Source organism: Chlorocebus sabaeus, chromosome 24, assembly GCF_047675955.1.
Source record: "Chlorocebus sabaeus isolate Y175 chromosome 24, mChlSab1.0.hap1, whole genome shotgun sequence".
In the NCBI taxonomy this organism is placed as follows: domain Eukaryota; kingdom Metazoa; phylum Chordata; class Mammalia; order Primates; family Cercopithecidae; genus Chlorocebus; species Chlorocebus sabaeus.
The window spans coordinates 80,344,925-80,371,910 of record NC_132927.1 but is presented as its reverse complement, the minus strand read 5'-3'; the positions used below and the strand labels follow the sequence as shown (position 1 = coordinate 80,371,910).

The following is a 26,986-nucleotide window of genomic DNA, read 5'->3' as shown; positions in this document are numbered from 1 at the left end:
CACCACCACATCCAGCTAATTTTTTATTTTTTGTAGAGACAGGGTCTCACTATATTGCCCACACTGGTCTCAAACTCCTAGACACAAGCGATCTGCCTGCCTTGGCCTCCCAAACTGCTGGGATTACAGGCATGGGCCACCACACTCAGCTATAGTATCTTAAAACTTAAAACAGCCGAACAGGGTGGTTCACACTTGTAATCCCAGCACTTTGGGAGGCCAAGGCAGCTGGATCATTTTGTGCTCAGAAGTTTGAGACCAGCCTGGGCAACATGGTGAAACCCCATCTCTACAAAAAATACAGAAATGAGCCGGGTGTGGTGGTACATGCCTGTGGTCCCAACTACTAAGGCTGGGGCTGGAGGATCCCTTGAGTCAGGAATTGGATGTTGTAGGGAACCAAGATCGTGCCACTGCACTCCAGCCTAGGCAACAGAGTGAGACTCTGTTTCAAAAAAATTAAATAAACAGGCTAGGCATGGTGGCTCACGCCTGTAATCCGAGCACTTTGGGAGGCCAAGGCAGGTGGATCACTTGATGTCAGAAGTTCAAGACCAGCCTGGCCAACATGGTGAAACCCTGTCTCTACCAAAAATAAAAAAATTAACCGGGCATGGTGGCGGATCCCTGTAATCCCAACTAAGGTAGGCTAAGGTAGCAGAATCACTTAAACCCAGGAGGTGGAGGTTGCAGTGAGCCAAGATGGTACCACTGCACTCCAGCCTGGGCAACAGAGCCACACTCCATCTCAAAAAGAAAACAAAATAAAAACTAAAAACTAACCTAAACTGAAAACACACGTCTCCTACAATCCAACTTTTCCTCAGAATCTTTCTTTAACATCAGCACATGTAAACGAAGCACATGCAAAGACATGCATGGAAACATTCATTTGTTCAGCAAATATTTACTGAACACCTATTGCACAAAAGGCACTGTCTCCGACACTAAAGATACAGCAAGAAACAAAACAAAGTCCTTGCCCGCAGGAAACTACCATTCTTGTGAAGGAGACATAATAGATATGTAAAATGCTGATTAGAGATGTGGACAAAATTAAAATTGGGTGGCGGTATTAAGGATTCCAGGGAGGAAGGGTGTATTTTCATAATATTTATAATAATTAAAACCTGAAAACCATGTCCAACAGGGGACAAGCTAAAACGATGGCATACCTTAGTTAATGTATATCATTTTTAAAGAGTGTCATGCCTCTATTCATGCCAATAGATAAACATGTCCGGAACATTAAGTGAAAAAAGACAATTGTGATATGCATTATATGCTATCACCTATGTTTTCCTTATCAATATCTACTTTAAATGCACTGTTGTCAAAGAGATTATATGATACTGATTCTTGAAATTTGAGACAAACTTTATGTAATGATTAATTTTATGTCAACTTGAATGGGTCAAGGGATGCCCACCTAGCTGGTAAAACATTTCTTCTGGCTGTGTCAGGGTTTCAGGAAGAGGTTAGCATTTGAATCAGTAGGCTGAGTACAGAAGACCTGCCTCAGTAATGTGGATGGGCATTACCAGTCCACTAAGAGCCCACCCAGGCAGAACAAAAAGGATAAAGAAGGGTCAATATTCTCTTTTTGAACAGGGACATCCAGTCTCTCCTGCCCTGGAACACTAGAGTTCCTGATTCTCAGACCCTCAGCCTCCGACATTCAGCAGTCTCCCATCCCGGGTTCTCAGGCTTTGTCTTGGATTGGGAGTTACAGCATCAGTTCCCCTGGTTCCCAGGCCTTCAAATTCAGACTAAATTTCACCACCGACTTTCCTTCTTCTCCAGCTTGTGGAAGGTATATAGTGAGGCATCTCAGCCTCCATAATCCCATGCACCAAGTATCATCAGCAATCTCCCCCCTCTTACAGATCTATACATATCTTATTAGTCCTGTGTCTCTGGAGAATCCTGTCTAATACACTTTAATAAAATGCTGCTTGCATCAAAGCCAACTTTTACCTATTCCAAAATATCAGCATTCCTCTGGTTACTGTTTGCCTGACATTTACTCATTAATTCACTCAACAATAACAGTGTACCAGGTGCAGCTGAGAGAGTCAAGATGCCGGGGTGGCTCCCACAGGAGGGGGCGGGAAGAGAATGATGAGAAATGGAGTGTAGGGAGCAGAAGGGTATGGAGAAGAGCTGGAAGTACCAGGGAGGAGCTGGGAGTAATTATAAAGATTTTGGCTTTTGTTCTGAGTAAGATGGGTTTTGAGCAAAGACAGAAATAACAATACCTGACTTTTAGTTTAACAGCATGGCTCTGACCAGGTGAAGGGGAGCAGGTGATCATCTGAAAGAAAACATTTGCAGCAAAACAATTAAGAATTACTGGTCTATGTATGTCTCTGCATGTGAGATTGGTCTCCTGACTACAGCAAACTGATGGGTCTTGACTCTTTATCCAATTTGCCAGTCTGTGTCTTTTAACTGGACTATTTGGTCCATTTACATTTAAGGTTAATATTGTTATGTGTGAACTTGATCCTGTCATTGTGATATTAGCTGGTTATTTTGCTCTTTAGTTGATGCAATTTCTTCCTAGCATCGATGGTCTTTACATTTTGGCATGTTTTTGCAATGCCTGGTACCGGTTGTTCCTTTCCATGTTTAGTGCTTCCTTCAGGGTCTCTTGTAAGGCAGGCCTGGTGGTGACAAAATCTCTAAGCATTTGCTTGTCTGTAAAGGATTTTATTTCTCCTTAACTGATGAAACTTAGTTTGGCTGGATATGAAATTCTGGGTTGAAAATTCTTTTCTTTAAGAATGTTGAATATTGGCCCCCACTCTCTTCTGGCTTGGAGAGTTTCTGCCGAGAGATCTGCTGTTAGTCTGATGGGCTTCCCTTTGTGGGTAACCCGACTTTTCTCTCTGGCTGCCCTTAACATTTTTTCCTTCATTTCAACTTTGGTGAATCTGACAATTGGTTCAACCATTGTGGAAAACAGTATGGCAATTCCTCAAGGATCTAGAACCAGAAATACCAGTTGACCCAGCCATCCCATTACTGGGTATATACCCAAAGGATTATAAATCATGCTGCTATAAAGACACATGCACACGTATGTTTATTGTGGCACTATTCACAATAGCAAAGGCTTGGAATCAACCCAGATGTCCATCAGTGACAGACTGGATGAAGAAAATGTGGCACATATACACCATGGAATACTATGCAGCCATAAAAAAGGATGAGTTCGTGTCCTTTGTAGGGACATGGATGCAGCTGGAAACCATCATTCTCAGCAAACTATCGCAAGAACAGAAAACCAAACACCGCATGTTCTCACTCATAGGTGGGAATTGAACAATGAGATCACTTGGACTCTGGAAGGGGAACATCACACACCGGGGCCTATAATGGGGAGGGGGGAGGGGGCAGAGATGGCATTGGGAGTTATACCTGATGTAAATGACGAGTTGATGGGTGCTGACGAGTTGATGGGTGCAGCACACCAACATGGCACAAGTATACATACGTAACAAACCTGCACGTTGTGCACATGTACCCTAGAACTTAAAGTATAATTAAAAAAAAAAAAAAAAAAAAAAGAATTACTGGCTGGGTACAGTGGCTCACGCCTGTAATCCCAGTACTTTGGGAGGTCGAGGCGGGTGGATCACCTGAGGTTAAGAGTTTGAGATCAGCCTGGCCAACATGGTGAAACCTCATCTCTACTAAAAATACAAAAATTAGCCCAGCGTGGTGGCGGGCACTTGTAATCCCAGCTACTTGGGAGGCTGAGGCAGGAGAATTGCTCGAACCCAGGAGTCAGAGGATTCTTCTGTTTACGAAAAAAAAAGTCATTAGGATTTTGGCAGAGATTGCATTGAATCTGTAGATCACACTGTGTAGTACTGACATTTTAACAATATTGCCTTCCAATCCATGAATAGAGGATGTATTTCCATTTGTTTATGTTTTTAATTTATTTCAGCAATGTTTTGCACTTCTCATTGTCTAAGACTTTCACTTCTTTGGTTAATCCCTGAGTATTTTATTATTTTTTATGCTATCGCCAATAGAATAGTTTTGTAATTTCCTTTTTAGGTTGTTCATTGTTAGGGTATAGAAATGAAACTGAACCGGGCGTGGTGGCTCACACCTGTAATCCCAGCACTTTGAGAGGTTGAGGCGCGTGGATCACGAGGTCAAGAGATCAAGACCATCCTGGCCAACATGGTGAAACCCCATCTCTACTAAAAATACAAAAATTAGCTGGGCGTGGTGGCACGCCTGTAGTCCCACTTACTTGGGAGGCTGAGGCAGGAGAATCCCTTGAGCCCAGGAGGCTGAGGTTGCAGTGAGCCGAGATCACGCCACTGTACTCTATAGCCTGGCAACAGAGTGAGACTCTGTCTCAAAAAAATAGTAATAATAGAAATGAAACTGAATTTTGTGTGTTAACTTTGCAGACTGCTACTTTGCTGAATTCAATTATCAGTTGTGACAGTTTTTTGTGGAATCTTTAGGATTTTCAACACATAAAATTATATCATCTGCAAACAGAGATAATGTTACTTCTTCCATTCCAATTTGGATACATTTTATTTCTTAAACTTCCTTGATTGCTCTGGCTAGAAATTCTAGTACTAAGTTAAGTAAAAGTGGTGAAAGGAGACAACCTCACCTTGTTCCTGATCTTAGAGGAAAAGCTTTCAATCTTTCATTAAGTATGATGTTAGTTGTGGGCTTTTCATACATGGCTTTTATTATGCTAATAGTTTCCTTCTATTCCTACTTTGTTGAGTGTTTTTAATATGAACAACTCCATAGAAATGTACTTTTTTACCTTAAGAAAAATGAACCAATAACCCAGAACTTTTAATTCAGTAGCAAAATGAATAAAAACAGGCTGGGCACAGCGGCTCATGCCTATAATCCCAGCACACTGGGAGGCTGAGTGGGAGATTGCCTGTGTCCAGGAGTTCAGGACCAGCCTGGGCAACATGGTGAGTGACACCCACTCTCTACCAAACATTTAAAAATTAGTCAGGCATGGTGGCACGTGCCTGTAGTCCCAGCTACTTGAGAGGCTGAGGTGGGAGGATATCTTGAGCCCAGAAGGCTGAGGCTGCAGTGAGCTGTGACCATGCCACTGTACTCTAGCCTAGGTGACAGAGCAAGACCTTGTCTCAAAAAAAGAAAAAACAAAACAAAAAACAGAAAGACATGAGTCTTCCCACAATGAAAAATCTTACTTTGATTGCAATCAAGTGCTGTTGAATATTATATAAAGCAGCCCTGATTGTAATATATAAAAAGTTATGCCTGGCTCCTTAACTTGCTTTTCAAGGTTCCAAAATTTTGTCTTTCTAAACTTTTCATGTACTTCCTTACAGATCTTAAAATTTTACATAGACACACATATATTATGCATGACATGATCCTATTTCATTTTAAGTCTTACAAAATTTAATACTTAGCTAACAAGGTGTAAACTAGAAAACTATGACAATGACCAAAAAGCAAATGACCTGATAGCTTAAGCTTTATGTCATCCACACAAAATATCCTACTAAGTTTGCAATTCATCAGAAACAATTCATTCAACTCATTAAAATGTAAGATAAATACAATCTAAGACACTTCCTTACCTTTACTTACAAATATTTATGTTCTCTATCTACATAGTAGTAGAAGAAACACTATAATCAGAGAATTATTTGGGTCTCTACTTCAATCTGATAATCTCAGGAGGCAGGACAAAATAAAATTTGTAAGGCAAGTAGCATACACTAAGTACTAGAAAAATTGGTTCACACAATTAAGTTCAAAGGAAGGTATACTCAATGTGAGTTAAGGTGGTAAGAAAAGTTCTGAAAAGGTCTTTGGTAATGGTTTCAGTGGCAAGACAGGTGTCAAACAAGTAAGTGGAGAAGGAAGACTGCCTTCAAGAAGCTCTTCCAGTGGCTAGCTCATTGATCTTTAAATCTCTGTTAAAAGGACACCCACTACCCAAAAAGGCCTTCTCTGACCTCCAGTTCTAAGTGGGAGAAGTGCTTCAAGTATATTAATAGATTATGACCATCTATAATTACCTTACTGGATGATTTGTTTACTTATATTTGTCTTCACATTTGGAAGCTGGCTCCTTGGGAGTAGGAACTAGGTCTGTTTTGTTCACTGCTACACCTCAGCCCCTAACTATCCAGGCCCTGGCAGATAGTCAATAGATATCTGTTAAGTAACTGAAAGCCAGCAATTACAGTAGAGAACAGAGCAGGATCTAATTGGAAAGGATTAGGAAAAAGGGAAAAGCAGCCAGGTGCTGTGGCTCATGCCTGTAATCGTAGCACTTTAGGAGGCCAAGGCGGGCAGATCACTTGAGGTCAGGAGTTCAAGACCAGCCTGGCCAACATGGTGAAACCCCATCTCTACTAAAAATACAAAAATTAGCTGGGTGTGGCGGCGCACACCTGTAATCCCAGCTACGAGGGAGGCTGAGTCACAAGAATCACTTGAACCCAGGAGGCAGAGGTTGCAGTGAGCTGAAGTCACGCCACTGCACTCCAGTCTGGGCGAAAGAGCAAGACTCCATCCGAAAAAAAAAGGGTCGGGGGAAGAGAAAAGAGGAACACAGACCAAACCAGTCTTTCTATAAGTTTAACAGTGAAGATAAATAAAACCAGAGTTCAAAGGAAAAGTAGGGCCAAGGAAGATGTTCACGTTGACCCTCAGGTTGAAGGAAAAAATGAGTTGGTATTTGAGCTGGTCCATGAAAAAGAGAATTACTATGTGGATACATGAAAAAGACAAAGAAGAAGCTTTTCAGAAGAGAAAAAACAGTTGAACTAAAGCCGAAGGATCAGAAGTAAGCATGGCAAGTGTCTGGGGGCAATGTGGCCTGGCTGAAACAAAAGGTGTGCTCTAGGGTCCAGAAAGAAAGCAAGCCAGGTAAGGAGGGATAATATAAGACTGCAGAGGGCCTTGAAGGAGGGATAATGTAAGACTGCAGAGGGCCTTGAACAAAAATTTGGCTTAAGTTCCATATCCAATATGTTCTGATATTTTTGCTACCATTTCAGAGGAAAAAAATGTATGCAGTAACAAGGAGGTTATTCAAAGGAGTATGAGGCAAGATTCGCTGTAATTTTAGTATAAAATTTGGTAGGACACTTCTATCATGATAAACTTTACTCCTTTCCTTCTCCTAACAGTATATGCAATGTAATGTGAAAACCTTCTAGTTGACAATAATGAATCTTGACATCTGGCTTTTTCTAACATACAAGCAATAGGAGCTGTAGGATGACTACACACATCGCTCTTGATCATGCATGACATGCAAGTCTGATGTAAACAATATCTATTCTTCATGGCTCATTTGAAAGGAAAAGCAACAGAAGAAACAAATATTATAAAAGGGAAAACCACTATGCAGTCGTTTAACAGAGAACTGGAGAGTAAAAGACCTTTTATACTCTATCTACCCTTTAGCAAAAGACAAACACTTGCATAGAAAATTAGCACAGGCCGGTGCAGTGGCTCACGCCTGTAATCCCAGCACCCTGGGAGGCTGAGGCAGGAGGATTACTTGAGCCCAGTTTAGAGACCAGCCTAGGCAACACAAGGAGACCTTATTTCTACAAAAAAAAAAAAGTATGTGTGTGTGTATGTGTATGTGTGTGTATAGTTATATATACATATATAATACATACATGTATGTATATATACCTATGTGCATATATACATATATTACATGCATATATACATATATGTACACATATAAAATGCATACATATATGTACATATATAAAATGCATACATGTATGTAAATATATAAAACATGTGTGTACATATGTGCACATATATAAAACATATATGTGCATGTGTATTTTTTTTTTAACTAGCCAGGCATGCTGTGGCATGCACCTGTGGTCCTGGCTACTCAGGGGGCTGAGGTGGAAGGATCACTTGAGCCCCGCAGGTTGAGGCTACAGTGAGCCGTGATCATGCCACTGCACTACAGCCCTGGTGACACAACGTGACTGTGTCTCAAAAAAAAAAAAAGAATGGCCGGGCGCGGTGGCTCAAGCCTGCAATCCCAGCACTTTGGGAGGCCGAGACGGGTGGATCACGAGGTCAGGAGATCGAGACCATCCCGGCTAATATGGTGAAACTCCGTCTCTACTAAAAAAATACCAAAAACACTAGCCGGGCGTGGTGGTGGGCGCCTATAGTCCCAGCTACTCGGGAGGCTGAGGCAGGAGAATGGCGTAAACCCAGGAGGCGGAGCTTGCAGTGAGCTGAGATCCGGCCACTGTACTCCAGCCTGGGCGACAGAGTGAGACTCTGTCTCAAAAAAAAAAAAAAAGAAAAGAAAAGAAAAAAGAAATGGCACAATAACGACTGTTACAAACCAATATGCACCTAAACAGTAAATATAAGTTTTTCATCCTCAGCTCCAAAAAAAAACACTAAAATGATTTTTCTATGATGAATTACAAGATTTTGTTTTGAACTTTGTATGTTCTTATGCCTCTATTTTTCCCTGACAACCAATTACTGCCTTATTACCATGTTTTCAGAGATTATAAAGTATATTTTAAAGTTATCTAGCTAAGCGTTTATTATGTTCCCTAGCATTTCAACTTGCTTAAATATACAAATTTAACTATTTTGCGAGAAAAAACAAAATGAATACAGAATGTAACCTTTGCTAAATATTTCACAATTATGATTCACATCAACATTCTTTACCTATTTCGCTCAATTACAATGAGCTTTCTCAGAATGCATGTTTTGCAAACAGTCAAGTCTGATCTATTTTTCCTGTTTTCACTAGAGGGGACAATGACCCGGCTTCCAAATGGCCTGAAAGTTAAGCTGAAGAATAAAAGCAACATGGTTATTTTTAGAGCTCTACAGGCATAAAAATATAGCACTAAACTGTGACCTACAGCTGTGCACAGCAAAGCATCACATCATGCGACAGTCTTCACTGTAGCTCGGAGCGCATCTGTGGTGCTTTAGACGACCATTCTTCATTTCATTACCAAAGATATGTCGGAATGCATTTAGGACCAGCATCCATAGCTGCTGGCATTTTTTTCAAGTAGAATGAGCTACATTCAAAAGGCAGACCATTATATAACTTGTGAAGATTAAATAGTAAGTTATTTTTGTCATTTCTTCTAGCTTACTTACAAGGTGAATTAATAAGCATTCTCTCCAAATGAAGACATCACGGCCTCATTCCTAACGTAGAAAGTTATTTATTTCAAATACGATTTTGGTGGGTAAATAAGGCAGTGCATTCCTTCAACAGAGGACACTTTCAGGAGAGCAAGATATGTCCGAGTGAAACACAGCTCCGTCACCAATTTCAGGCAACTCTTTGGCAACATCACATCAGCCCATCAACCTAACAGGTAAGCTTTAAACCTTTTCTGTACAAAACATAAATCAAAAGTATTTACAGGCAGCACTTGCCTCGACATTAACATTTTAAGTCTCCTAAAAACTTTTCACAGCAAGTGTTAGTGTTATTTTCAGGTATCATTCAGCCTATGTATTACCTCTGACTTTGTATATCTAATTTCTGCTAAGCTACATAAAAGCATTTTCAAAGCTGGGTTTCTGCCACTGACCTAGTTAAAAATTAAGACGTTAATCCATGTTCTAATCTTATTTTGACCTGCACAGCTAACCTGTGAAAAAAAAATCATGCACTTTTCGGGCAAATTTATTGTAAAGAAACAAATATTTGCTCAGAAGAACCATAACGTTTTGAGCAAATAAACACGGGAAAATATTTCCATAGGCTAAAAATGCCACTTTTTGGCTGGATGAAATGGCCCAGAAACGATTCCTACAAATCCAGACACTATCCTGGCTCAGATGTAGTGACAAAGACTCTGCTTCAGGAATTAAAATGGCACCTAAAGGAGCGAGAGAGATTAATACAAGAAATCGAAAATGAACAAAAAGTGAAAAAAACAGGTGTGGATTACAACTGGCTCAGAAACTACCAGAATCCCCACACAACTATCCCAGTGACTGAACAAAGACAACTTGAAGTTCTTTGCTCACAAGTTCAACCCTGCCAAACTGGAACTATTCTCAGCAGGTAAAAACACTATGTTCTCTTATGATACTCGCTACTGCTAAGTCTAAGTTCCTCATACATTTTGACTAGAAATTGTATTCTATCATGTAAATTCTTTAACTGTGTAGATATCTGGTGAGAAATGGTTTTAAATTACATCTAAAATTTCTTTACTAGAAGCATAATTTTAAAACAACATGCATTAATACTCAAAAGGTGGGTAACTTGTATACAAGCACATTATTCTAGCTGTATTTTGGAGATAAGGAGATATAACAAAAAATGTTCTAAACAGAATATTCATTACCACATTCCCTCCAGATTTCGAGAAGTTTTGGCAGAAAATGATGTACTGCCATGGGAAATAGTCTACATCTTCAAGCAAGTTCTGAAAGACTTCCTAAGCAGCTCTGACAGAGGGAGTGAGCAAGAGGACCTGGAGGACTCAGGGAGCATGGACTGCCCTGCTCCTTCTGTGATCCCAGGTGACAGCTCCAAGAGGGCAGGCAAAGATGAAATACCCACCATTTCCAGTTACGTAGATAAAAACACAAAGGACAGGTTTCCAGGGTTCTCACACAGAATATGGAACCTACCATATTATCACCCATCTAGTTAAGTTACTTATAACTAGAGGAGTTTTTATGACCACCTTAGAACTCTTAATATTAAGAATAAGAAAAAGTGACGTGACTTACAGTTTTTCTTTGTTACAAGGTCAGTATCCTGTGGATGTATCCTATGTTTTAAATAGTATCTTTTTTTTAACTACTCTAAACATGCTATGTTTTCATTGAATAGTATGCTTTTAACTAAAATGTTTCCTAAGTATTTTGAAAAAATGTTTGAAGTATTTTCTTATACCTCAAACCCACCTCACAGGAACTAAATCAACTTTAGTATGAAGTTTGACAAATTCTGTACAAAACTTAGATATTAAGACTTTTATTCTACAATAAAGCTATATATAGAATTAAATAAAAGATTAATGTGAATCCTATCTTTACAATATAACAGAAATGAGAAGTCAACATCCCATTATGTGATCATTCTCAGCAGGGGATGGGGAGAAGGGCGGTGAGGGAAAAAATAACATGTAGTTTAAAAATGAAGCAGGGCTTTAACCCAACACTCAGCTTTGGTTTTAATCACAGTACTTTTAAGCTCAACATTAAGGGAACATGTAATAAAACTCAGCTCTATATTATATCAGTAAAGATAAATAGGCTGATTTAGCAACATGAGTAGCTGCTACTCTCAAAGAAAAACATTCACTGTTGGTGAATAATTTAAACTTATCCTCAGGTGAAATAGCAAAATATTTAATATATAAAATCTGGCTTTTCAAAACTTTATTAAAAGTAGGAAACTATATATTAGTCAGATTTTTTTTATAAAGTGCTAGAATTCATTCTTAAAGGTAAGTCCAAGGAACCTAATTATAACTTTATATTCGAAGATTTACCAGTTTTCTTTCATCTAAAAATAAAAAAAGTATGTATCAAAATTGGAACAAGTTGGGTGTGGTCACACACCTGTAGCATGGCTACTCAGGAGGTTGAGACAGGAAGCTCACCGGAGCCCAGGAATTCAAGGCTGCAGTGAGCTATGATCACACCACTGCACCCCAACCTGGGCAACAGAGAAATACCTTGTCTCAAAAAAACAAAACAAAAAAAACAAAAAAAAAAAAAACTTTTTTTCAAAAAGACTAGAACTAAATATACACTACTAAAAATATATATATATATCTTCTAACTTTATTCTCCCTGCATTCTTAGCCAACTTATGTACCATTTTCAACTGACCTCAATTTGGTCTTAAATCCCAACCATGTAATGCAACCCACCTGATTAGAGTTTAACAAGACAACATAAACAGAAACACAGTCCCAAGTAGATTTAAAATAAAGACACCTCTCATTCCTGCTCTGAAATTTTCAGTTTTCCTACATACTACCTTTGGCTTCTTTAGTCACTGTAAGATTTCCTAGAGTGGAAACTATATGTGGGAGAGATAAATGCCCCGAAAAGTACACAACTACTTATTGTGCAGTGAATATAGTAAGCAGCAAACATGAGTTTTAAGAAAATATCATTGCTTAAATCATGGTGAGAACAAAATTTTCATTTAAAGAAACATGGAGAACGTGAAGTTTGTATATGAAGCACAGTACTAGAATTGATCATCCCACCACACATACCAGGAAATACATGCCATGAAGAGATGCAAATCATTTCCTTCACTCTCCAAGGCTCCTCAAGCAGCCACTGGACAACACCATACCACTTGCTAGAGAGAGTCATCCTCTGTATTCAGACAGGGAGAAATAACTCCCGGCAAAAAGCTTCTGGTGACTGAAGCAGCTATGGACAGTGACATCACTCTGCTAGTTCAGGATGAAAATGAGTCCCAGACACTCTAAGTCACCCACATGCAATTTAATTAATTTTCCACCCAAGCTTGAAAAAAGAAAGGAAAAATACATTAAGTTTTGAGTTTCCATCTCTCACTTTGTTGTTGGCAAACCTAGCACTCACGTCCTGTGAGAGTATTGGTATACGTAATTTAAAACTGTAGTTATTTCTGGAAAACCTATAAATCAAATAGAAATTTTAATACAAATAACTTCCTGAATAGTGACAGATCCATGTTTTTATACACTAGCCTATTTATAATACCTAAAGCTGGCAAAGGAATCAGGATCGAAAATATAATGGGGGGACCGGGCGTGGTGGCTCACGCCTGTAATCCTAGCACTTTAAGAGGTGGAGGCAGGTGGATCACGAGGTCAGGAGATCAAGACCATCCTGACTAACATGGTGAAACCCCATCTCCACTAAAAATACAAAAAATTAGCCGGGCGTGGTGGCAGCATCTGTAGTCCCAGCTGCCCGGGAGGCTGAGGCAGGAGAATGCCGTGAACCCAGGAGGCGGTGCTTGCAGTGAGCCGAGATAGTGCCACCGCCCTGGGCGACAGAGAGAGACTCCGTCTCAAACAAAAAAAAAAGAAAGAAAGAAAATATAAAGAGGGCACAGGTGGGAAGGGGACGACTGGGAACACTTCAGGTGTGTTTTATGAAGAGAAAGCAGCATTCGTTCAGGAGCTACAATCTTTAGCTAGGGAACAGAAAGAATAAATGAATCCACATAAAAGCATTCTGCATAATCCCCAACATATAATACGCTCTCGAGGTAGCATTACTAGCCAGCCCAATCCATTTAATAATATTAAAATAATTATTTTACACAGCCGGCACATACTAAGCACTATGAGTGCATTCGCATTTCATGGTAACCTTATAAAGTAGGTGATATTATTACCATATGACAGATGAGCAAACTGCCTCAAATATGTCCAATGGCTTGCCCAGTATAGCAATAACTGGCAGAGCTGAGATTCACATCCAGGTTGCCGTGTCCCTCCCCCAACTGATCTCTGAGCTCCAAATGCACAGAACCAAGTGCCTATGTGACACTTCCTCTTGGATACTCACGGGCAACTTAAAATCAACATGTTCATCCTTCAGTATACTCCATTCAAAAAAGAAAATTAAAAAAAAAGAAAATAGGCCGGGCACGGTGGCTCAAGCCTGTAATCCCAGCACTTTGGGAAGCCGAGATGGGCGGATCACAAGGTCAGGAGATCGAGACCATCCTGGCTAACACGGTGAAACCCCGTCTCTACTAAAAAATACAAAAAAGCTAGCCGGGCGAGCTGGTGGGCGCCTGTAGTCCCAGCTACTCGGGAGGCTGAGGCAGGAGAATGGCGTGAACCCGGGAGGCGGAGCTTGCAGTGAGCTGAGATCCGGCCACTGCACTCCAGCCTGGGCAACAGAGTGAGACTCCGTCTCAAAAAAAAAAAAAAAAAAAAAGAAAGAAAATCAACATGTTCAAAACCAAAGTTATAGAGAAATTTTTGTGTTCTAAAGGGACAAACAGAACTCAAGAACCAGCTAGTACCAATACATACGCACCCTCTAAAAGCATAACTCTTCAAACGTTTCATCAATTGGTATTTTCTATCTCAGTAAATGACAGCACCACCTAACTACTCTATTCTACAAGCCAGAAATCTCAGAATCCTTCTGGTCCCCCCTTGGGGTGGGGGAGGGGCCAAAACCACAATCACAATCCAAAGGTAACTGGCAGAGCTGGATTTTGGTTATCACAAACAGGACTGGATGGAGGCAGGAGTTCAGTGCTTGGAGAAGGTAAAAAGTTGTTTAACAGACTAGAGAGAGTGTGTAAAAGACTAAAGAAAAGGAGGGAGGGAAGGGCTGCTTTAGCTATGGAGGTCACAGGAAACTTCTCTAAGGAGATATCTGAACAGGGTCCCAAATGAAGAAAGGAGCCTGTCATGGGAAGGGAGCGAGGGGAAGCACTGAATACAGAAGAAAGAGTCAATGTGGAAGCTGCAAGGTGGGAATGAGCTTGCTATCTTCAAGACACAGAAAAAATGCCAGTGTGACCAGAGCACAGCAAGAGCAGCAGACGAGGAGATGCCCGACGGAGGAATGCTCACCAAGCCTAGATGCAGAGTCAGACAAAATTTTATCCTAACAGCAATCGATACCACAGGAGGTCACACGTGTGCTCAAAGAACCTCAGGTGTGAAGGTTTACTCAAGAATTTGTTCATTCAACAATTTTTTTAGAGACAGGCTCTTGCTCTGTTGCCCAGGAGTGCAGTGGTGCAATCATAGCTCACTGCAGCCTTGAACCCCTGGCTTCAAGTGATCCTTCTGAGTCAGCCTGCCAAGTAGCTGGGACTACAGGCAGGCACCATAACGCCAGGCTAATTTTTTAATATTTTGTAGAGACATGGCCTCCCTATATTGCCCAGGCTAGTCTCGAACTCCTGGCCTCAAGTGATCCTCCCACCTCAGCTTCCCAAAGCACTGGAATTACAGGCATGAGCCACTATGCCAGGCCATCATTCAACAAATATTAACTTAGCATCTACGTCATGCCAGTCATTCTTGTAGGTGCTAGATTACTGCGGGGTAAGGTTGAAAAGTCAGGAGACCAAACATAGACAGTTTCTGCAATAATCCAGGCAAGAGATGATGGCAGTGGTTTAGTCAAGAGTGGTAACAATGTAAACTGTGAGAAGCACCCTTATTCTGGAAATATTTTATAGTACACTTACCAGGGTATTGTGATTTTTATTGTTTGATTGTATACCTATATACACACTCGGATACACTCCTTAGGAAAATCCAGTATGGCCCGAGGAGTAAGACAGAGATTTATGATTTATGATTCAATCAAGACAGGAATGCATGAAGCAGCAACTCTCACCATGTTTAGAATAAGGACATATTGTAAGCATTCAATAATTGGGGTCTTCTAGGTTGAGCATGGTGGCTCATGCCTGTAATCCTAGCACTTTGGGAGGCCAAGGTGGGAAGATCACTTGAGCCCAGGAATTTGAGACCAGCCTGGATAACATAGTGAAATCCCGTGTCTCCAAAAACATTTTTTTAATTGGTCAGGCATGGTACCATGCACCTGTGGTCCCAGCTACTCAGGAGACTGAAGTGGAAAAATCAAGGGAGGATCACTTGAGCCCAGGAGGTCAAGGCTGCAGTGAAACATGACTGTGCCACTGCACTCCATCTGGGGGAACAGAGGGAGACCCTGTCTGAAAATAATAATTATCCCCAGCCATTACCTTGCTTCCATTTTCCCATGGTAAATACGTAACAGCGCTCTGCCACGCTTATCTACTCAGCAAATGCCCTGCCTTCCCTCTTGTAAAAAAAAAGAATTACTATTATTGGCCGGGTGCAGTGGCTCACGCCTGTAATCCCAGCACTTTGGGAGGCTGAGGCGGGCAGATCACGAGGTCAGGAGATCGAGACCATCCTGGCTAATACAGTGAAACCCCACCTCTACTAAAAATACAAAAATTAGCCAGGCGTGGTGGTGGGTGCCTGTAGTCTCAGCTACTCGGGAGGCTGAGGCAGGAGAATGGCGTGAACCCTGGAGGCGGAGCTTCCAGTGAGCCAAGACTGCGCCACTGCACTCCAGCCTGGGGGACAGAGCGAGACTCAGTCTCAAAAATATATATATATATACTATTATTATTGTGACCTCCTAGGCCATTCATTCAAACAACAAATATTTGAGTTCCTACTACGTCAGGTACTGCACCAAGGGGTGGAGATTCCCTGATAATTTGTACCCTTAATAAGTTCTTATGTGAGAAAAATAACATCCAAAAGCATTCCCATGAAAGTGTTAAGATACGCATGTGCAGGGCATTAAGCAAGCTGTTGTTGATTAAAGTGGCCTCACTCACTTGGTGTTCCTCTGACCACTTGTTCTCAGTCTCCTTTTCTCACTGCATCTCCTCCACCTATAACACTCAAGCACCCCAGGTGGGCCCTTCTCTCTATACCCACTCACTAGGATACATCCTAGTTAAGGGACCTCATCAGTCTTGAAGTTAAACTTCCCAATGTCTAGTTCTGCCAGACTTCCTTCCTCAACTCCAGACTGCCTACATGTATTGCTGTCTAACAGGCATTTTAAAGTGAACATGTTCAAAATCAATCCTGGTATTCCCCCACAAACTGAAGGCAATACCTGTCACTTGCTAGGCCAGAAACCTTGGTGTCACCTGTGATTGCTTCCCCACTCACATCCTCCACTTGCTCCAGCTACAGAGTCCTTGCCTCCAGCTTAAGAACATGTCCCAAATGCCACCATTGCTTACCACACCCCCCATCCTCCACCCCTCAGCTACCTGCCTGGTCTAAGCCACCATCCTATCTTTTGCTTGAATGATGTGTCAGTCATAGTTCTCCAAAGAAACAGAACCAACAAGATGTGGAGAAAGAAATGTAGTTTAAGGAATTAGCTCCCCCAGCTGTAGAGGTGCAAGTCCAGAATCTGCAGGATAGGCCAGCAGGCTGGAGACCCAGGGAAAGGTTGCAGTGCAAGTCCAAAGTCAGTCGGCTGGCACAGTTTCTTCTTGCTCAGGGAAGGTCAGTCTTTGCTACATTCAGGTCTTAACCGACTGGACGAGGTCCTCCTACCTCATGGAGCATGAGCTGCTTTACCCAAAGTCCACAGATTTGCAATGTTAGTCTCATCTAAAAAACACCTTCAAAAAACATCCACAGTAGTGTTTGACCAAATATCTGGGCACTGTCGCCCAGTCAAGCTGACACACAGTTAATCATCACAGAGGACATCAAGAGATTCTTCTCTGACCACCCTGTTCCTGCCCTTGCCCCGCTTCAATCCACTCACCACAGCTGTGATCCTATTAAAGTCAGAAGTCACATCACCTCACAACTCTGCTCAGAACCCCAAAGCCTCCTCCAGTGGCTCCCTGGCTCCCTCAGATGAAGCAGCAAGGTCCTACCTGTGATGCAGGACATAACTCTTTTTTCCTTTTTTTTTCCTTTTTTTTTTTTGAGATACAGTCTCATTCTGTCGCCCAGGCTGGAGTGCAGTGGCGCAATCTCGGCTCACTGCAAGCTCCACCTCCCAAGTTCACGCCATTCTCCTGCCTCAGCCTTCCAAGTAGCTGAGATTACAGGCGCCCGCCACCACGACCGGCTAATTTTTTGTATTTTCAGTAGAGACAGGGTTTCACTGTGTTAGCCAGGATGGTCTCAATCTCCTGACCTTGTGATCCACCCGCCTCGGCCTCCCACAGTGCTGGGATTACAGGCATGAGCCACCACGCCCGGCCAGGACATACCTCTTGATCTCCTGTTAGCTCGCTGACCACACCTATTCTCTCCCTTTCAATTGCTCTACTCCAGCGGCACACAGTACATACAGAGAATATGCGCCAGCACTTTTTTAATCAATGGGAAAATTATTTAATAAACAAAATCTGTTAAACGACCAAAAGGTCTTTAAAAATGTGGACTTTGGCCAGGGCAGTGGCTCATTCCTATAATCCCAGCATCTTGGGAGGCCCAGAAGAGAGGATTGCTTGAGCCCAGGAGTTTGACACCAGCATAGGCAACACAGTGAGACATCATCTTTACAAAAAATAAAAAACAAATTAGCCAGGCATGCGGCATGTGCCTGTAGTCCCAGCTACTTGGGAGGCTGAGGCAGGAAAATCGCTCGAGCCCAGGAGTCCAAGGCTGCAGCGAGCTATGCTCTGCACTCCAGCCTGGGTGACAGAGAAAAAAAAAAAAAAAAAAAGTGGATTTTGTGGGTGAACAGAAAATACGAATTCTTGGAGAGTTACAGAGTCATACATTAACATCTATGTGATGCCTAAATACCAAAAGGCAACAAGACAAAAAGAAAAAAACAATATGCCTTGGAGTCCACACACCCATTCTACAATATAATAGGTATGTGGACGAGGACAAAGTAAACTTCAACTGCTCCGATCTTAACTTCCCCTGTCTGTCAGAAGGGCCTAGATGGTTCATTTCCTGTGTCACCTGACACAATGCCCAACACAGCAGGCATTCAACTTCAGTAAGAGACAACAAGTGCCAAAACCAAGACTTAGGGATCTGGGCCAGATGCAGTGGCTCACACCTGTAATCCCAGCACTTTGGGAGGCCGAGGCAGACAGACTACTTGAGCTCAGGAGTTTGAGACAAGCCTGGACAACAAGACAAAACCCTGTCTCTATTTTTTTTTTTTTTTTTTTTTTTGAGACGGAGTCTCGCTCTGTCGCCCAGGCTGGAATGCAGTGGCCAGATCTCAGCTCACTGCAAGCTCCGCCTCCCGGGTTTACGCCATTCTCCTGCCTCAGCCTCCCGAGTAGCTGGGACTACAGGCGCCCACCAGCTCACCCAGCTAGTTTTTTGTATTTTTTAGTACAGATGGGGTTTCACCATGTTAGCCTCCTGACCTCGTGATCCGCCCATCTCAGCCTCCCAAAGTGCTGGGATTACAGGCTTGAGCCACCGAGCCCGGCCTATTTTTTTAAATAATATTTTTAAAAATAATAATAGTAAAATAAAATAAATCAGGGGCCAGGCGCGGTGGCTCACGCCTGTAATCCCAGCACTTTGGGAGGCCGAGGTGGGCAGATCATGAGGTCAGGAGATCAAGATCATCTTGGCTAACATGGTGAAACCCCATCTCTACTAAAAATACAAAAACTTAGACAGGTGTGGTGGCGGACTACAAGTCCCAGCTACTCGGGAGGCTGAGGCAGGAGAATGGCACGAACCCGGGAGGCAGAGCTTGAGTGAGCCGAGATCATACCACTGCACTTCAGCCTGGGTGACAGAGCGAGACTCTGTCTCAAATAAATAAATAAATAAATAAAGGAGCTAGATGAAAGTAATCACCAGATAGTGGAAATCTGAAAGCTTTCTATGGTTAAGGCTTCCCAAAGGCAAAGAACATTTTAATAAGGTGTTGAACAGACAAAGACACAAAAGTGAGAATTAAGTAAGACCTTCATGAGCCAGGAGTTAATGCGAGCTGTGAAGACAGAAAGTCCACGGCAGAAAGCACAAAGAAACACAAGGCAGAAGGAAGCTGGGAGTGATGCATGGCTCCCAGCCATGGGCTGCAATAATTCACAGGAAAGCTGGTGGTACACACTAGAGGATGCTCAAAATGGTATATCACAGCCACTGAGGTTTTCTTTTTCATATGCGAAGGTGAAGACACGAGAATGTAAGGATAACAGAAAGAATAATCACCATCAAAGAGGAAAATACAGTACCATGTGGAAAAGGAGACATGGGGAAATCCATAAAAATCACTGGAAACAAAATTAATAAACCGTTCCCTACAGGCACTCCAGCAACACTTTCATCAGGGAGTAAGATTCATGCTGGGACCCACAGGCGCCCACAACATCTCCAGCAATTCTTGTCTGAGCTACCTATGATGTAGTCTGGCATTCTCTATTTCTTTTTTAAAGCTGGTGGTCACTACTCATTCAGCTGATTTAAAAAAAAAAAAATGCCCATGTTCTTCTGCTGATTTAAGCTGATTTAATCATTAAGCTGATTTAGCAACACTCTCCCAGACTGGACTACAGTGACTTGGTGTACACTAATTTTACCATTGAGTGACTATCTCTAACAAATACATTTTAACTGTGCAATACCCTATGCTTATAAAAGCCGTCCCTCCCCTATGTCAAATGTTCTCTCACTAATGTCAGTGCCTCACTCAACACTCTCCTTCACTGGGAAAAATATCACTCAACAAGTATCCAAGTATCCACTATGTGCCAGGCACTGTGCCAGGTTCACAGGTCAGCTCACCCCAATCTGAACCCAGCTCTGCCACCAGATTTGTACCCTAATGCAGTGCTGCCTCAACAAATCACACAAACATAGCCGTTTCAAACAATGCAAATGTATTACAAGTCAACTGGATCCCCTGCTTAGGGTTTCCTAAAGCTAAATCAAGGTGTTGGCAGAGTTGCCTTCCCTACTGGCAGTGCATTCAGGCTATTGGCCAAAACCAGGCCCTTGCAATTGTAGGATCAGTCCCTTGCAAACTCAGTCCCTTGCAACTGTAGGACTGACGTACCCGCTTCCTTACCTGCTGTCAAGTGGGATCCAGTCTTTGCTCCTAGCTACCCATATTCCATTCTCATGCTTTCGACATGGCCCCTCCAAGCAATGACATTTCAAATCTGTCGTTTCAAATTTATCTGACTCCATCCTGAGAAAGTTATCTGCTTTTAAGGGCTCGTGTGATCAGACTGGGCCCACTCAGACAATCTAGCTAATCTTCCTATCCTATGATCTGTAACTTTAATTACAGCTGCGAAATCTCTTTCACCAGGTAACATTAAATAGTTACAGGTTCCAGTGAACATCTTTGGGGGAGTCATTCTGCCCATCACCACCATTTGCTACAGGAAGTTGGACAAGTCACTTTACCACCAAAACCTATTGCTTCATCTACAAAATCATGAAATAATCAGTTGATGATAAAGCCATCAACCTCAAAGCGTTGTTGTGCGGATTCAATAATATAGCTATATTTAGCTGAGTGCCTGCTACATGCTGGAAACTCTGGCATCGAATACATATGCACCTAGAGCCCAGGAAGCTACTTCCAGAAGAATTTCATCAAAGCTAGCACTACCCATAGACAAACATTGCCTGTCACTGGTTAAATACAGAAGTTAAAGTGTTTACAGCAATTTCACAAAGCAATTTTACATATGTTGAATTTTTTTTTTTTTTGAGACAGGGTCTCATTCTGTTACCCAGGCTGGAGTGCAGTGGCACGATCTCAGCTCACTGCAACCTCTGCCTCAGGGATTCAAGCGATTCTCCCACCTCAGCCTCCTGAGTAGCTGGGACTGCAGGCACAAACCACCATGCCCGGGAAATTTTTGCCTTCTTTTGGTAGAGACAGGGTTTCACCATGTTGGCCAGGCTGGTCTTGGAACTCCTGACCTCAAATGATCTGCCTGCCTTGGACTCCCAAAGTGCTGGGATTACAGACATGAGCCACCACACCCAGACTGAATCTAGTAATTTTTTAAATGGGATTAGTATAGTGTCTTTTTTCATTTCATTGCTCTAAAAATTCATTTTTATTGATTTTATAAAAGTCTCAGCCCGGCCGGGCACGGTGGCTCAAGCCTGTAATCCCAGCACTTTGGGAGGCCGAGACGGGCGGATCATGAGGTCAGGAGATCGAGACCATCCTGGCTAACACGGTGAAACCCCGTCTCTACTAAAAAATACAAAAACTAGCCGGGCGAGGTGGTGGGCGCCTGTAGTCCCAGCTACTCGGGAGGCTGAGGCAGGAGAATGGCGTGAACCCGGGAGGCGGAGCTTGCAGTGAGCTGAGATCTGGCCACTGCACTCCAGCCCGGGTGACAGAGCGAGACTCCGTCTCAAAAAAAAAAAAAAAAAAGTCTCAGCCCATGAAGGCTAGAAATCGTAAAAACTTGTCCTTAGTGCTGAATACATCTATAGTTTCTGACAAGGTCAGTAATAATTTACTTCCAATATCACAATGAGTTATTTAATAGCAATGCTGTTAAGACTGTTAAGACTAAGGAGTAAGTGATGGACCATTAAGTAGAGGAGGCGGCCTACGGGATCATTTACCAGAGTAGCTCAAGGAAATAGTGTCAAATACACAAACAGCCACTCCAAAGTTGCACAAGGGGTCTCTTGGTCCTCTCTGCGCCTCCAAGAACCAAATTTACCAAAGATCCCAAGGGTGTACTTGAAAGAACTCTACAAAGGCTTGAAGCAACCCACAAAAGCTTGACCCAGAGTCTGGGCCTATCCATCAAATCAGACAAAACTAACAAACAAGAGTAACTTTAAAAAAGAAAAAGCCAGGCACAGTGGCTCACACCTGGAATCCCAGCACTTTGGGAGGCCGACATGGGTGGATCACAAGGTCAGGAGCTCAAGATCAGCCTGGTCAACACAGTGAAACGCTGTCTTACTAAAAATACAAATAGGCCGCACACGGTGGCTCACGTCTGTAATCCCAGCACTTTGGGAGGCCGAGGCGGGCAGATCACGAGGTCAGGAGATGGAGACCATCCTGGCTAACACGGTGAAACCCCATCTCTACTAAAAATACAAAAAAAAATTAGCCGGGCGTGGTGGTGGGTGCCTGTAGTCCCAGCTTCTCGGCAGGCTGAGGCAGGCGAAGGGTGTGAACCTGGGAGGCGGAGCTTGCAGTGAGCAGAGGTCGTGTCACGGCACTCCAGCCTGGGCATCAGAGTGAGACTCCGTCTCAAAAAAAAAAAAATACAAAATAAGCTGGGCGTGGTGGCGTGCACCAGTAATTCCAGCTACTTGGGAGGCTGAGGCAGGAGAATCACTTGAACCCAGGAGGCGGAGGTTGTGGTGAGCCAAGATTGTGCCACTGCACTCCAGCCTGGGCAACAAGAGGGAAATTCTGTCACAAAAAAAAAAAAAAAAGAAAAGAAAAAAGAAAAAGAAAAACAAAACCACCTTCTCAACTGTAAAGGGTGTTGGACTGGGGACTGAGCAAGAGTGATGGAAATACCCCAAGCTCAAGGTACTTCTCCCAGGGCCTTCTTTAAAGAGAAGAGGGAGCAGGTGTTTCTACTCACCACATCTAGGTCTTTCCTCTAAAAACAGAGGACATCCTCTTGCCTTTTTATTTCCACCAAAATCAAGTGAACAGAGTAACTGATGGTAGCTACTTAAAGCATAGTGAGGCTGGGTGCGGTGGCTCACGCCTGTAATCCCAGCACTTTGGGAGGCCGCGGCGGGCGGATCATGAGGTCAGGAGATCGAGACCACGGTGAAACTCCGTCTCTACTAAAAATACAAAAAATTAGCTGGGCGCGGTGGCGGGCACCTGTAGTCCCAGCTACTCAGGAGGCTGAGGCAGGAGAATGGCGTGAACCCGGGAGGCGGAGCTTGCAGTGAGCCGAGATGGCGCCACTGCACTGCAGCCTGGACGACAGAGCGAGACTCTGTCTCCCAAAAAGGAAAAAAAAAAAGTGCCAAAACTTGGAAACAGGCCGGGTGCAGTGGCTCACATCTGTAATCCCAGCACTTTGGGAGGCTGAGGTGGGCAGATCACCTGAGGTCAGGAGTTCGAGACTAGCCTGGCCAACACGGTGAAACCCTGTCTTTATTAAAAATACAAAAATTAGCCAGGCGTAGTGGCACATGCCTGTAGTCTCAGCTACTCAGGAGGCTGAGGTAGGACAATCGCTTGAACCTGGGAGGGGGAAATTGCAGTGAGCTGAGACCGTACCACTCCACCAATCCACTCCAGCCTGGGCGACAAAGTGAGATTCCATCTCGCGGTGGCGGGGGGAGTGAACTTGGAAGCAACCAAGCTCTCCTTCAGTAGGTGAATGGATACACTGTGGTACATCCAGACAGTGGAATATTAATCAGTGCTAAAAGGAAAGCAGCTATCAAATCATGGAAAGGCACGGAGGAACCCCAAATGCATAATAATACTAAGTGACAGAAACCCATCAAAAAGGCTACCCATATTGTGTGATTCCAACTAGATGACAGTATGGAAAAGCAAAATTATGGAGACAGTAAAAAATCAGTGGTTTCCACGTGGTGTAGGGAAAGGGAGGCATGAGCAGGTGGGGCCGAGAAGATCTGTAAGGCAGTGAACTCCTGTAATGCGTGACTTTAGGCGTTCGTCCAAACCCACAGAACGTCCAGTACCAGGGTGAACCCTCCTGTAACGATGGCCTCCGGGTGACGAAGACGCAGCGATGCGGGTTCGCCGGCTGTCACGAAAACCCACACTTGACACAGACGCTCAGAGCGGAAACTGCGGGAGGGAAGGGACCTGTGGGACCTCTGCCCTCTGCTGCCTTCTTCTGGAAACCTAAGAGTGCCTCAAAAACTGGTCTGTTAATTTAAACATTAAGAACTGAAGGAAAACAACAACAACAACAAAAACTCTAGCTCAGCTTCCTTGCAGGCACCGCTCTGGGCCGCGCGTCGGGTTGTGTGGTGACCCCTCGCCCCGGACGGTCGGGGGTCCCTGGAGCCCCACGAGAGGGCACGGGCTCGCGAGAAGGATCTGGGTGGCCCGAGCCCTCGTCGCCAGGTCTCGCCCGGCCGCCCTCGAGCCGCCTCCGCCCCGCCCGCGTCCTACCTTTCGAACGCAGCGGCCTGCTGGGCCGGAGCTTGGGCCAGGGCCGCAGCCTGGGCCGCGGGACCGGCGCCAGGGGCCACGTCCTGGCGCTGAGCCTCCTCCCTGGCCGCCCCGGCCGGGAAGGCAGGCGGCGCGCCCAGCAGCTCCACATTGGTCACGGTCTTGCCGATGGTGAACCAGTCGTTGATCTGTTCGAGGGTGAGCTTGCGCAGCATCCTCAAAGCCCAGGCGCCGGCATCCCTCAACTGCCGTCTCTGCGGCGGGAACAGGCGACGGCGGAAACGCGCTCTGGAAGCCCCGCCCCCGCTCGAGGCCTTCCAATCAGAACGCGTCGCGCGCCGTTGTGGGCGGGCTCCGGCCCGGCGCGTGCTGCCCGCGCTGTTTGGTCCTCGTGCCGCTGGCCCCGCCCCGCCGCGCTAGGCCTGCTGGGAGCCGCCGCCCCGAGCGAACCCAGGCTGAGCCTTTCTAGGGCCACAGGGGAAGGTTGACAAAGCCCGGAGGGTGGCCCAGGAGTCTGTTTGACGGGAGTTCCAGGGCAACCCCTGCGTGTACAAGAAAATGTCCTCCGGTCACTCCCTGGCCTCCCCGTTTAGAGACTGCTACCTCGGAGGTTTGTGCGCTTCGAGCATACCGGGGCCCTTCATGCGTTTCTTGAGCACCTCAGGGTGAGGAGACGCAAGGCAAACCAGAGAAGGGATTTGCGTTCGTGGGTCGGAGGTACCAGGACATCCTTGCACCTAATATGGGGGGAGAGGGACAAGAAGAAGGTCAGGAAGGTCTTGGAGAAGATAACGCCAGGCGGACCCCTGCAGGATACCGGCTAATGACCCGGGCAAAGGAGGACCCAGGATTATAGGGGAGGGCAGGCGGCCCTGATAGCTGAGGGGAGGATCATAACTGAATTCATCTTCCTTCCTAAACCTGTGTCTCAGGTGGCGGTGTCAGACTCACAGCTGGACACAAACAGGTGCAGACAGGAGGTCCAGGTGATCACATGGACAAAAGATACAGGCTGAGGTGGTCCTGGCCCATTTCTAGAAGGCGGTGGGTGGAGAACAGAGCCCTAGCAAACTCCCCGAAAGAAGGAGCAGAGGCAAGAAATCCAGCAAAGGATGCCCAGGAAGGCAGCCACATGTGCAAGGGAAGGGAGGGTCAGAAGAGAGACATGGCCACCTGGCCGGGGTATGTTCCCCTCATTGCCCAAGGCAGGATCTGTCTGACCCATGTGGGCTCTCAGGAAAGAGCCACGTGAACAAATGGAGAGATGGTATTGAGAGCATGGCTCTAATCAGCAGTGTGAAGCCCGAGCAGTGGCAAATAAGAGGGCGGTTTGAGAACAGGGTAGACAGAAGTCAGCCAGGCAGGTTGAGCTATTGGTGTCTCAAAAATTGAACCCATAATCATACTAAGCCAGGAGTTCTGGCTCCAAATCCTGGCCTAATGAGCTCTGGACCTCATGTTAGGACTTTGCCAAATATGACAGCTTCCAAAAAGTGCCTCAACACACTTTGCCAGGAAGAAATAACTTGCTGGGTTTTTTTGTTTTTTTTTTTCTTTTGAGGCAGGGTCTCACTCCTGTCGCCCAGGCCGGAGTGCAGTGCTGCAATCAGGGCTCACTGCAGCCTTAATTTCGGGTGCTCAGGTGATGCTCCCACCACAACCTCCTGCATAGCTGGGACTACGGGCTCACGCCACCACCACACCGGCTTATTTTTTGTATTTTTAGTAGAGACAGGGGTTTCACTGTGTTGCCCGGGCCGGTCTGAAACTCCTGGGCTCAAGCAATCTGCTTGGGAGCCCTTGGCCTCCCAAAGTGCTGAGACTACAGGCATGAACCACCATGCCCAGCCATGTTTCTCAAAAAATAAGAAAAAAGGTAATCATAAAGTAATCGAGAATCATAAAGTATGTCATTCAGCATTGATTGGAAAATATTGTAACTTCACACTGTATGTGGAGACTAGGATGTAATTCAGAATTTTACAAAATATACTGAAGCCACTTGAAGCAACTCCAGAACTCACTGACACTTGTTTTTTTGTTTGTTTTTGTTTTGTTTTGTTGTTGTTTTGAGAGTCTTGCTCTGTCACCAGGCTGGAGTGCAGTGGTACAATAGCTCCCTGCAACCTCTGCCTCCCAGGTTCAAGCGATTCTCCTGCCTCATCCTCTCGAGTAGCTGGGACTACAAACGAGAGCCACCATGCCTGGCTAATTTTTTGCATTTTAGTAGCGACGGGGTTTCACCATGTTGGCCAGGGTGGTCTCAGTCTCCTAACCTCATGATCTGCCCACCTCGGCCTCCCAGAATGCTGGGATCATAGGCGTGAGCCAACGCACCTGGCCTGTTTTTCTAGGATGT

At 44.3% G+C, this 26,986-nt stretch overlaps 2 protein-coding genes across 3 annotated transcripts in view; one reads left to right on the top strand and one right to left on the bottom strand.

Annotated features, from left to right (window-relative positions):
- The window catches only part of TDRD9 (tudor domain containing 9), a 133,326-nt gene extending 108,484 nt beyond the window's left edge, over nucleotides 1–24,842 (bottom strand). The window contains exon 1 of the mRNA XM_007987964.3: nucleotides 24,628–24,842. Coding sequence (XP_007986155.1) covers nucleotides 24,628–24,842 — 215 coding nt within the window. The remainder of the gene's footprint in view (nucleotides 1–24,627) is intronic.
- RD3L (RD3 like) lies at nucleotides 8,888–11,067 on the top strand. 2 transcript variants are annotated; one of them, XM_007987969.3, is made up of 3 exons: nucleotides 8,888–9,395; nucleotides 9,788–10,093; nucleotides 10,394–11,067. In XM_007987969.3, exons 2-3 carry the CDS (start codon nucleotides 9,795–9,797, stop codon nucleotides 10,689–10,691), a joined length of 597 nt encoding a protein of 198 aa, XP_007986160.2. In that variant the 5' UTR covers nucleotides 8,888–9,395; nucleotides 9,788–9,794; the 3' UTR covers nucleotides 10,692–11,067. The 2 variants fall into 2 exon arrangements, with proteins under 2 accessions (XP_007986160.2, XP_007986159.2); XM_007987968.3 differs by lacking the exon at nucleotides 8,888–9,395 and having other exon boundaries at nucleotides 9,640–10,093; nucleotides 10,394–10,952.
- Nucleotides 24,843–26,986: the final 2,144 nt, after the last annotated feature.